The 12,532-nt window shown below is 35.0% G+C and overlaps 1 protein-coding gene and 1 long non-coding RNA gene across 6 annotated transcripts; both read left to right on the top strand.

The window, feature by feature from the left end:
- Positions 1 to 1,844: 1,844 nt before the first annotated feature.
- Positions 1,845 to 5,561, top strand: LOC132067799 (putative pentatricopeptide repeat-containing protein At1g13630). 2 transcript variants are annotated; one of them, XM_059461125.1, is made up of 4 exons: positions 1,845 to 2,403; positions 2,854 to 4,699; positions 4,805 to 5,009; positions 5,098 to 5,561. In XM_059461125.1, exons 1-3 carry the CDS (start codon positions 1,971 to 1,973, stop codon positions 4,893 to 4,895), a joined length of 2,370 nt encoding a protein of 789 aa, XP_059317108.1. In that variant the 5' UTR covers positions 1,845 to 1,970; the 3' UTR covers positions 4,896 to 5,009; positions 5,098 to 5,561. The 2 variants fall into 2 exon arrangements, with proteins under 2 accessions (XP_059317108.1, XP_059317107.1); XM_059461124.1 differs by having other exon boundaries at positions 2,854 to 5,009.
- Positions 5,562 to 5,791: 230 nt separating this feature from the next.
- Positions 5,792 to 10,874, top strand: LOC132067797 (uncharacterized). Of its 4 annotated transcripts, XR_009417235.1 has the most exons (6): positions 5,792 to 6,144; positions 7,081 to 7,357; positions 7,604 to 7,666; positions 7,872 to 7,995; positions 8,088 to 8,288; positions 9,923 to 10,874. It is a non-coding gene; the product is annotated as an uncharacterized LOC132067797 (long non-coding RNA). The 4 variants fall into 4 exon arrangements; XR_009417236.1 differs by lacking the exon at positions 7,081 to 7,357; XR_009417233.1 differs by lacking the exon at positions 7,604 to 7,666.
- The last annotated feature ends 1,658 nt before the right edge of the window (positions 10,875 to 12,532 follow it).

Here is a 12,532-nt window from a genome sequence, read left to right as displayed (position 1 = left end):
AGGGTGTTCATCCGAACCCCCTCGGCGGAAAAAAACACCGTTTTTACAAGGTTAAAATTATTTTTTATATATATATAGTAGATGTTGAACCCCCTTAGGCTTCTTCGTATGTTTACTTTTTTATATTTTGAACCCCTCGGCGGAAATCCTAGCTCCACCACTGAGTGACACTTATTATGGGACGAGGGGAATATAATTTAAGTTACTAGCTTGTGATTCTAAAAAAAAAAAGTCCATGTTTTTTTCGTTGATCATCTTAATTTATTGGATTTCATAAAATTGAGTCTCCATCGTCCTCTATGCTGTACTTTTTGCTTCTTAAAATATATCATATTGTAAATGTAACGTTAAACACCCAAAAATACTTTTAAGAAAACTAAGGAGGGCTAAAGAGTATGAGTCTACGGCTTGAAAACATTAAATAAAATCATTTTAGTTTAATCATGATTTTAGTTCAAATGTTTGCTTCAATGCAAGTGTAATGGGACGCCTTTATTAGCTAACTTAATACTCACTCTATAAGCCCTCATAGATGATGATATCTCATCCTTCCTTTTTCTCTTTTTGTCATAATTTTGTTATATTGATATCTCATCCATTTTTGTTTGTCGTTTATTTAATAAAACTACGTCTGCATATGTGCTATCTTTGGAAGATCATGTTCCTCTTGCAAGTAAAATTTTTAACAAGATTAATAAATCCAAAGCGTCCTCGATTTTGCAATTAAAGGAGAGCTTACTATCAAGGTTGTGTTGAGATAGACATGATTTCTTTCACTTTTAGGGGCCGTGTGGACAATGATTTGAAATCAGGATTTGAAGTTGGAATTTTGTTTGGACATGTAAATTAGATTTCTTAACTTGTACTTTTTTCTTATAAACATGACAATTCCATAATTTGTGAAAACTATCAAAACCTTCCAACTCTTATACAATCTTAATTACTAAATGAGCAAATCATAGTTCATAAACAAGACATCGAAATATCATAAGGTGCCACATTTATAAATCGCATATCTCCATGTTTCTTTTATAAATAATTGCATGCGATTACATATGCTATTACAAACTTTCAAATACACGTAATTTTACAAAGATCCACTGGTCCAAAATATCAGCAATAATAGTAACTAGATCTTTAATATAATCCTTTCACATATTACGAACAATCTCTTCACGTCGAGCATGAGACTTTTTTTTGCAAAATTTAAAATGATGAGTCTTTTTTGAAAAATATAAACTTACGAGTCAAGTTTTAAATTTAAAAATATTTGAAATTATAACTCGGAATTTGAAATTCTACTTTTTGGAGAATTTGGGATTTAAAATCATGATTTGAAATTAAAATTAAAGTTTTGTGCAGATTTCATAAACAAACGCGGATTTCAAATCAAAACTCGAACTTGGGTCCAAATCCTATGACCAAACGCCTATTTAATTAGAGGTCTCAGTTTGAGTTTGAGTATGTAGAGCCGTGATTTTAATTCGACTCTTCATATACTTATTACCTTGAACACTTCAATACAATGTGCGACATCATCGTCAATCTCCCTGTTTTCCAGGATGATGGACCCAAGATACTTGAAGCTTCCTCTCTTGGGTATGGCTAGTGCCTCGATCTTCACTTCCACCTCCCCCTCAAATATTATGTCACTGAACTTGCACTCCAGATACTTAGCATTTAATAATGGTAAATCTGAAAAAAAAGAAAAGAAGCTAATTTCTTCTGGAGTATGTAAATGCACACTTCAAAGTGGACACCAGTTATAAACCGGAGGGTGTCTTATAAGATACATACGAAAAATGTAAAGGTACTTTGAAATTCTGTTAATATATTTTTTAGAAAAAAAAAAAAAAAAAGATCATGACGACGTCGTTCTCTTTGTCTCTCCCACAACCAAATGGCCATTCTTTTATCTCTTAAACCCTAAACCCTCTAAACCTCCCATTCTTTTATCTTTACTTCTCCTAATGCTTCGATTAACACTCAAATCACCCCTTAAACCTCCATTAATCTCCTCTCTCTTCCTCCTTAATCCCTCTTTCTTCACCACCACTAACCTCGCCGTTAACCACCGTGAACCACCACCATCCACCACCGGAAAATCAAGAATCCTCAATTTTTTTCTACAAAATCACACTAAAGGTTCAACAAAGCATTTACAACAAAACCCATGTTTTAAAAATTTAATCTTTGAGCTAAATTCATTGGAAATAGAAGGAATTGTTGAGAAACTAAGTGTTGGAAATACTGAATCTGCACTTGAGTTCTTTTTCTTGTTGAGAAATGATTATGGATTTAAGCATTCAAGAGTTTCATACATTGTTGTTGCTCATATTTTGGCTAAAAAACAAAGGTTTAGAGCTTTGAAGTTTCATTTACAATATTTGGTTCAACAAGAAGGTATATTGGGTTTATTGCTTATGTCATTAAAAATTGTATTTTTGTTGTTAGTGTAGTGTAATTTGGTGCTCGCTTAGTCACATTTGATGTAATTGGCACCCCAAATAAAAGATTTTTTTTTTTTGAAATTTTTAGTTTAAAAAAACATTTGTGTGGCTATAAATGATCTCGTTAATTTAAAAATGAAAATTTTAAGCTAAAGTTGTTTCTAGATATGGAAATGTGACATTGTTTTGTTGCTAGTCACATTTCTATATTTGGAAAGTTTTCATTTTCTTTCTTAAACTTTGTGACGAGTCAAACTATTTCACATGTATTGAAATAGAGGGAGTGTAATTTTTTCTGGGACAAACTAAAAAGGAAAGTGCATCAGATAATTTGGGACAGGGGGAGTTCTTCTTACATTGCTCATTTTGCTGTTTATATAGATTTGTTGTGATTTCCAATCAGGCTCTGGTTCAGCTCATTCGATATGTGAGCTGCTTTCGAGTCGCTTTCAGAAATGGGATTCTAATCATGTTGTCTGGGATATGCTGGCTTCTGCTTATTCCTGGTGTCAGATGGTTAATGATGCTCTCTATGTTTTTGCCAAGATGAAAGATTTCAATATCCATGCTTCGATAATTACATACAATAATTTGTTGTATTGTTTGAGACACACCGATAACATCTGGGATGTCTATGATGACATCAAAGCCAATGGGATAAACCCGAGCAAGTATACTAATTCCATTGTTATAGATGGACTTTGCAAACAATTCTTGATGCAAAAAGCAGTTGATTTTCTTCGAGAGACTGAATGTAGAGAATCTGGGCCTTGTGTTGTGGCTTTCAATACCCTTATGTCGAGTTCCTGTAAAATGGGTTCTGTAGACGTTGCGAAGTCATACTTTTGTATGATGTTTAAATGTGGATTACATCCCAATGTATATAGTTACAATATTCTCATTCACGGGTTAAGTGTGGCGGGTGCAATGGAAGAAGCGTTGGAGTTCACAGATGATATGAAGAAACATGGTTTAGAGCCTAATCAGGTAACTTATAACGTCCTCGCCAAAGGATTTCATTTGCTTGGTATGATGCATGGTGTCTGGAAGTTCGTTAATGAAATGCTTCATAAAGGCATAGATCCTGATATTTTCACATATACAATGTTGATATGTGGATATTACAATGATGTGGGTATTAAGTTGAGAGAGGAGACGGGGGTCCATGCCAGTGATATCTCAGACACAATGTTACTTAGCAGTTTGTGTAAAAGCGGACGTTTAGATGAAGCTTTGAATTTGTTCCATGAGATAGAGAGCAGCGGTCATAAACCGGATCCTATCATGTACTCGATTCTTATTTCAGGCCTTTGTAAGCAAGGATTGGTTGAGATAGCTTTTCAATTGTACAAAGATATGTTGTGTTGTAAGAGAATTCTTCCAAATATTGTTGCTCATAGATCTATTCTCAAAAGCTTCTGTGAGAGAGGGTACATTTGTGAGGCAAGAGTTCTGTTTGACGCTTTAATAAATTGTGACTTAATGGATGATGTTGTTTTGGGTAATATTATGATTGACGGATATGCAAAACTTGGTGACATCGGTGAGGCTGTTCAGGTATACCAACTAATAACAGGGAAAGGAATAATGCCAACCATAGTTACATTCAATTCCTTAATATATGGGTTCAGCAAAGCCAAAAAGTTTGATGATGCAAGGAACTGGGTTGACACTATATATGCACATGGGTTGATACCATCATCGAGGACGTACACAATTCTTATGGATGCCTATGGTGAAGAAGGAAAAATTGAAGCCGTTTTTGAGTTGCTAGAGGAAATGAAAGCAAGGGCCATAGAACCAACTCATGTTACTTACACAGTGATAATGAAATGCCTCTGTAAAAGAAGGGAGATGCATGCGTCTGTCCGGATACTAAAGGGTATGTTACCGGATGGTTTTCAGCCGGATGAAATTTTTTACAACACCATTATTAAAAAATTATGCGAGGCTCGAGATATGAAAGGTGCTTTCCGATTGCATAAAGAAATGGCGGTGCACAAACTTCAGCCAAGTCGAGTCACGTACAACATTCTCCTTAATGGTTTATGTACACACGGAGAACTAAAGGATGCTGAGGAACTATTTTCTACACTCCAAGATGTTGGCCTCATGAAATGTGATTACACCATTCTAATAAAAGCTTATTGTGCAAAAGGATCAGTGGATAAGGCAGTGGTTCTGTTCCAAAAGATGATTGAGAAGGGCTTTGAAATCTCTATTAGAGATTATAGTGCTGTGATTAATAGGTTGTGCAAAAGAAACTTACTAGCTGGTGTGAAGATTTTTCTGCGTATGATGTTGTTTCATGGCATATCTGTTGATTCACAAATTTGTTTTGTTATGCTTAACAGTTTCAATCATATTCGTGATCGCAATTCTGTGTTCCAATTGTCCTCTTTGATGATGAAGTGTGGATTAGATACTGATTATAATTGTGGTTAAGTGTACGAAACACCAATTCAGGATGATTAACGTGCTCTGTTGCAATATATGAGCTTCTTGGTTCACGTGATGTTACCAGAAAAGTTCCTAAAAACTGGAACTTGATTTTATAAGGTATGTGGACCTACTTACCCGGCTTAATTTTTTTTTGGTAGAAAAGGTTCGTAGTTGCGCTTACTATGCAGTTATTTGGACTTAATAGATGAGGTCATACATTTTTGTATGGAGGAAAGACAAAGGGACTTTGGCATCTATAAGAAAAAATTAACAGGTATTGGATTTTCTTCTATGTTTTTCTTTTGTTCCATCCTGTTTTTCGGTTATGGTATTGTATCCCTTGCTTATTGGGTTTGTCAAATTTTTTTTTATTGTTTATTGGAATCTGAATCTATCTTTTTCAGTTACCTTTAACTTTTAGTATTGTGAATTCTTTATTTCAGGGTGGACTTACCAGAATTGCTTGTCTTTGTCTGAAGCTCATTTCATGTTTTAAGTGCTCTACATTTTTCCTTGACTCTCTATATGCATTTATTTTTTTCTTTTGACAACAATCAATTCATTTGCCAGCACATTTGTGCTCCTTAGTCTAGATTTCCTATTTCATTCTCTATTTTTGTTTGCCTAATTTACCATATTTCTTAAATGTCTTTTGAGTTACCCCTTACACCACTCTGTCTTATAGTAATTATACATAATCATTCATTTCTTTTACATAATCATAGTTCCTAGAGTTTTAACCATTCAATCTAAATTAGAATTCTAAAGAAAACATAAGCATTAGAGTTCTTTAAGCATGGGTTCATTTTGCTAAAGCTTTTAAGTTATAGTTTTTTTTTCCCGTCCATTTCTCCATTAAAAGGGAGAATACAGAGATATTGCGGGAGCAATTTATAAAAGGGAGAATACAGATATATTGCGGGAGCAATTTATCAACTATTATCATTTAGCTTGGAATAGAAGCATACATTTCATCTTTATTGATCCTAACTTATTAAATTAACCATGCGTCTTTTGAATAAATTTTAAGTCTATTTATCCTCTCTTCGATAATTTCTTGCAGATCCTCAGAAACACATAGTCAGTTGTCCTCGTGGATCCTAGTCTTCAGCAGCCAATAGGGGCATGCCAGCTGTATGACTGCTGGAGCTTTTGTGGCTTGAGTTCTTGGAGCTGCTCAGACTATCAGCTCGTTTGGCTACATTTTTCCTAGTTGCCAAGGAGCTGACTAATGGCATCATCTGAGTTGAAGGTCAGCAATAAGCAAAAATTTCTCTCGTGTTTACATGTTGTGCTTCATGCATTTCTAGCTCTAGCTTAAAGGCTACTCTATATTACCTTCTTTTTAGCAAACTTGCATATTCTCATTCTAACTGATATAAGCTATTAAAAGAACAGACATATAAACAAGCCCCAATGACAGTGTGATATAATAATGAACTGGTCAAAGGGTCATATGCTAGGTATTATATTTTCAGCTTCTTTTGATGAAATACTTGTTAGTTTGCTACTATTAGTCTTGGTGATTTTATTCTGCTGGGTATTGTTTTTTCTCTTCTTTTGATGAAATATTTGTTAGTTTGCTACTATTAGTTTTGGTGATTTTATTCTGCTGGGTATTGTTTTTTCTCTTCTTTTGATGAAAAATCTGTTGGTTTTCCTGTTTGGTAGTTTCTTAATGAATCTTTTACATGTATGTCAGTAATTTGGTTTCATTTACTCTTGCATGCTTGGAAATTGACACATATAGCTGCATCTTCTTGGGCGGCTGGTGAATACAATTTTTTGAGTACTGAAAGCATTTCAGTGACTAAGCCCTTCTATCATTGTCGTTCTGATGTTTTGTGGGGGGGGGGGGGGGGGGGGTGGGATTAAATTGCCTTTGCTTCATCGACTAATTAATTCTTTGTTATAGTTCCTTTAATGTTTATATTATGTGCTTAACTAATATTTTCCCTGTTGATAACGATAAAGGTTATCCTAAATTTTGTCTCTTTGCTTTTCTAATTTCATTAGGTTATTGAATAGGTAACATTTTGACAGTAATTTAGGTAGAAAGATGGAGGATAATACGGTGAAATTAAAGAAATTGAATGAAGTGATCAGTTGATATGGGCTTAATACTTTCTCGGAATTAAACCGAATTTTTAATCTCTTACAACAATGAACAAACAAATATATGGAACAGAAATATCCATAAACGAAGATATTGCAGCGCGTAGAGCTCAAGAGATTAAGGAACAACAATGAGCTGATAGAAATTTGAGCGCCGCACCAGATATGCACAAATGTCACCTGGTAGAAAACAATCTTTTTTGTTGCAACTGCAAGCTAAAAGATCCAAATAAAAGGGCAGCAACTTAGTTATCATTCGAGTAATACATTATCCTCAACGGAAGTTGCTACTCAACCTCAAAGACAAACTGTTGTCATAATTGTTGATCCTCCGGTAACTTCTGAAGAAGGTTAGAGAAAAATAATCTGATGCATACATTAATTTACGTCATTAAAGTTAATCTTTGGTTTCTTTCATTTGTTAGGACATGCATCTGCAGCTAAAAATAAAATTACTGTCAACAATGGATATAATATGATTAGTTCTCTCTGAGTTTGAAGTCGGTTAGTCCGAAACTAATACTTCCAGTATTCCAACTATACTATTTACTTTACTGAATAGTTAGCACGTCTAACATTAACTGTTGCAATATCAGGATCAACATCAGCTAGATGAAATGCAACGAATTTTCTAACTCCAACAGCTACTGCAGATAGTGGTATGTATTTATCTGCGAAGAATATAATCTTTTTATATCATACTAATGCCTCTTTCATAACCTTATCATAATTCACTGTTACTGCATGATACATGGTTTACCAATGGTTACTGTTCAACAGATATTTAGAGGAACTTTGAGTGCACTGCCACTGCGTATTACAGTTGATGAGGATGAATGAGATGTTTATCGTATTTTGATGCAGGTTGATGCTTTTGTGAAGATTTTTTACGGGTTGCACATAGCTGGTCTATGAGGTACAAAATCAAGGATGAAGTTACTATAAGACCTGCTTGCAAGAATTGGGCTGCCTAGGGTCCCATATCCTGGTAGATTTTTTAGCATTGTTGCTTGAAATTTTGCTCATTTCTTTCTTGATTCTTCTCTATCTCCCATTTTAGTGAACAGAATTTTATGGTAGGGAGTGAAAGTTCTAATTGATAAAAGCTTTGAGAAGATTCACTGTAGCAAAGGCAGAACGAGTATTGTACCTCTATTTTTCCCGGCTGGTGAGGAAGTCAAAACCATGAGAATTGTTAAAGCTGGATTACGCCTCCATTCTAATGCTTGTACTCCAGATTTGGATGGGAGTTTACTATCTGCCTCTATCCCTTTGGTGAAGGTTCGTGAATACTTTGGCAGCAGGCTTTTTTCCCTTCAATGCTTATTCAGAACATTTACACTTCAAGTTTGATCTTTTTTTTTTTTTTTTTTTTTGAAACTGGTAATGTTGTATTCCTCAGCATTAAGGATATGCTGGTAACCTTAAAAGGAGCAGAAAAGAAAAAGGAATAGATACTACTTACAGAGAGCCTAACTAATCTACAAGCTCTGATTCCTCTATTTCTTTCTCTTTACATCAAAAATAAAAAGATACAATACAATTCCATTTAACTATGTGAATGGAATTGGACCTATCTTCAAAGCTTCTACCATTCCTATCTCTCCACACAGTCCACCAGATACATTGTGGGATAATTCTCCACCATTTCTTTTGGCTCTGGCTTCCTCCTCTTCTACTCCAGCAACTCAGTAGATCTGCAGTGTGCTCAGGCATGGTCCATTTTGTATTTGTGAGGGTAAAAAATAAAGCCCATAACTGTGCAGTGAATTTACAATGCAGAAAGAGATGGCTGTTGGTCTCATCTGTTTCCCCACAGTGGACATCTGGAGACAATGATCTGTCCCGTTCTCTTCAAAACTTCCTGAGTCAAACAATCCCTTCTAACTACCAGCCATGTAAAGCATTTCACTTTAGTTGGTGCTATATTTTTCCAGACATTTTTCCACAAAATTTGCTGGTTTCTGTTTTGTGGTGCATTGTCAATTTCATAGACCCTTTTAACTGAAAATTACCCATCCTTGTTATGTTTCCATCTTATAGAGTCTGAATCTGATGTAGTGCCACTGAAGCCCTCCAGTTCATGTAGCAAATTTGCCACCCTGTCCACTTCCCAATCATTCAAAAGTCTCCTAAATGATAAATCCCAACCTTGAGTGGTCCAACACTCGTTGACAGTTGCTTCAGGATTGTTGCATATGATGAATAAATCAGGGAAATCTTCCTTCAAAGGGGTCTGATTTTTCCAAGCATCTCCCCAGAACTTTGTTTTACTACCATCTCCCACTTTTATAGTCATGTTCCCTGCCAGCTTAGGCCAAAGATCTCTGATTGTTCTCTGGACCCCAACTCCATAGGGTGTAGAGCTGACATTACTACACCAAGGGCTATATTCACCATATTTGCATTTGATAGCCTCCTTCCCTAAAGCTTGACCTTCTTCATTATATCTCCATAGCCATTTCATTAAGAGGCTGTTGTTCTGTCTCCTAAGGTTTCTGATGCCCATTCCCCCCAAATGTCTTACGATTCATCAAATTAAATGAAAGAAGTAGTATTCTCTTAGCTTCTCATATCATATGTATATTTGATCTAAGAGAGTGTTGTTTCTGATTCAAGTGTAGATGAATTTATCCACAGGGTAGGCAAATCAAAGCTCGAATTTCTTTTCCGTTGTTTCATCATTTTGAAGAAAAACTTCTAACAGATCATTTTCGGACGTGATTCTAAGTAAAAAAATTGAGATTGTGTGGTGGATGAATTTTTATCTTGCCGCTTTATTTTTCTGCCCTTATAGTGGCTTCTTCATATGCATGTCCTTCCTCTTTGTCTTAATAGGCTAAATATGTGTTGCCCTATAAGTTTACGTTTTCATCCGATGTTACTCCAATTCAATTTCAATTGTACTTAAACAGGAATTATAAAATCATCTCAACGATTACCTTGATATTGAAGCTTGATTCTACACCAAATACACATAAGGGTTTTTGGAGTTCAGTGGAATAAACGGGCGAAGACTAGAAACTGCTTGCACTACTGATATGTTAGTACTTCAATTGAGAGGTAAGGAATGAACTCTGACGCCCATCTTAATTTATTCTCTTGGTTGTTGAAACTCTTGGTCTAATTTTCTATACCTCAATAGTCTTTTTGGCTTCCGTAAGTTTATTTTCATCTGGTGATCAACAGCCAATATGCAATTGACCTCTCATTCCTACTTGACATGTACACCTTTTCTTCTACTTGATTTTCACAAAGCTGATTATACTCAATTATTCTATATTGTGTTCTTCTCCTCTCTTGCTTCCCTGCTTTCCACAGATTCTTTTATGTATTATCCCTGCTTTATGTAGATTACATTCAGATGTTTTGCTTTTGATATATAACAACTACAATGTACTTCTTGATTTTCTTTCCTCTGATCATTATAACGATGTTTGTGCTTCTTATTTATCCTTGTGCTTTTTATGCTTTTTCTCCTTGCCTTTCATCTCACTTCTAGATTTTCCAGATATAATATGGTTGCCTATGTGAGATTATCAAGCACCATGAAAGACTTATTGATTAGCAGGTATATTGCAACAGGCAAAGTAGTTGTCGTTTCAGCACAAAATTTGAGGAAGCCCAGTTCAAAAGTTCCAACAACAACAACAACAACATAACCAGTATAATCCGACAAAGTGGGGTCTGGGGAGGGTAGATTGTACGCAGACCTTACCCCTACCTTGGGAGTTAAAGAGGTTGTTTCCGATAGACCCTCGGCTCAAGAAAAACAATTCAAAGCAGTCAACAAAGGACCAATTCAAAAGTTCCAACTTCATAAATCCATCAGGAGACAAATCCTCGCTGGAGCCGTTTCATGTAGCTGCTGAGATCTAGGTAAAGGTCGGATGCACAAACTTGTCTCTCTTGAAAAGGAAGTATCTCATGTCAGCTGATCCAACTGCATCTCCTGTTCTTTCCTAATTTCTGTGTATCGAACAACATTATGAAGATAATGTGTACTATTGGATATTGACAATGGTCTAAGCTTGTTCTACTCATGCAACTTATAAATTTGATTAATGTGAGGGGTTCATAGTTTCTGTCTATCCATGTAAGAGATCCATAATTGGTACCTATGTAATAAGTACATACATTGTAAGTAAAAGTAATATAAGCTTTACATTCTTGTTTTTGCAATGGATAAGGCTCACTGCCAAACTGTGCAAATAATGGATAAAAGGCTTGTTTGTTGTCTTTGAAAATACACACTGAATAGCCTAAAATTGGACAGAGTTCTTAGGTTCTCAAATACAGGTATTGTACAACAAAGAAAATTGTTCTATTATTTTATTATGCACCTGATGTAATGGTTTATGTGTTTTCACTTTTATACGGATCATTATTATTGGTACAGAACACTCAAAAAAAAAAAAAAAAAAAAAAAAAAAATTTTGAAAGCATCACCTTTCTAGCGTCTTAAACAGCCAGTTTACGGAGATATATATACTCAAAATTGAGACCTAACTAGGAAATTTATACAATAAAGGCAATGAATATATCTCTAAAGTTTAGGAACCATGCTGCTATACTAAGACCTAAGAATCATCCTTATAATCCAGTCAACACCTTCCCTCAAGTTTGTGCATACATATTACACATGCCCAACTTGCAATTAAGTTGTGATAGTCCTGTTGTTAAGCGCTTCGGTAAATACATCAGCTAGCTGCTTGTCGATCAATTTCAATGTGCTTTGTTTTGTCAATTTCAACAGCTTTTCCTAAGATTGATGTCAAGTTAGTCAAGACATCTAATATCAATGTGTAATTTTAAATGACCCTTGATCATTCATTTGCTTTAACTCAGGTTGCTGGATTAGTTGACACAAGCACCATACAGACTGCTGGTCAAAACTAAAACTTAATAACAATGCATAATCCATAAGTTGGTAAACATAATGTTTACTTCGAAAAATACCATTATTATCTTATTTACTTTGATTCTGGTAAGCTGACTGCTTTTTTGCTGCAAACTCAAACAAAATAAAATGACTAGCTAATGAAATTTACTGTACCTGATCTAAATAAAAGAAGAAAAAAAAAACACGAAACTAAACTTCAATAAATGTTAATGGGATAATGTTCTCAACAAAACTGCTAACATGTCTTAACCTAAAATGATCGGGGAATACCAAAGACGTTGAGGCGCTAATAAAGCTCGATGTTGCTAAAATTACTTTTGGATAATGTGTTATCTTGTCAATGTTTTCTGCTTCAAGCAAGACAACCTTCTTCTCCAAATCGGGAATACTATAAGATTCCACAAAAACCTTGTTGACCTCATCATATACAAAATAGCACTCTTGATTAATTCCCAAATGATAAATAACTCTAGGACAATGATTGCATTTTATTCAAGATATGGAAACAATTCTATTGTGGGAGTGAAATAGTTCCAAACTTTTCCTCTATGAAGTTGAAGTAGGTGATGGTATCTGGTATATCATCAATCCAATAAAGCATCCCATTGAGGAAGATACAATA

The sequence above is a fragment of the Lycium ferocissimum genome, chromosome 8 (genome assembly GCF_029784015.1).
Source record: "Lycium ferocissimum isolate CSIRO_LF1 chromosome 8, AGI_CSIRO_Lferr_CH_V1, whole genome shotgun sequence".
Taxonomy (NCBI): domain Eukaryota; kingdom Viridiplantae; phylum Streptophyta; class Magnoliopsida; order Solanales; family Solanaceae; genus Lycium; species Lycium ferocissimum.
Note: the sequence above shows the minus strand (reverse complement) of the source record. Positions and strands in the feature narration are given on the sequence as shown.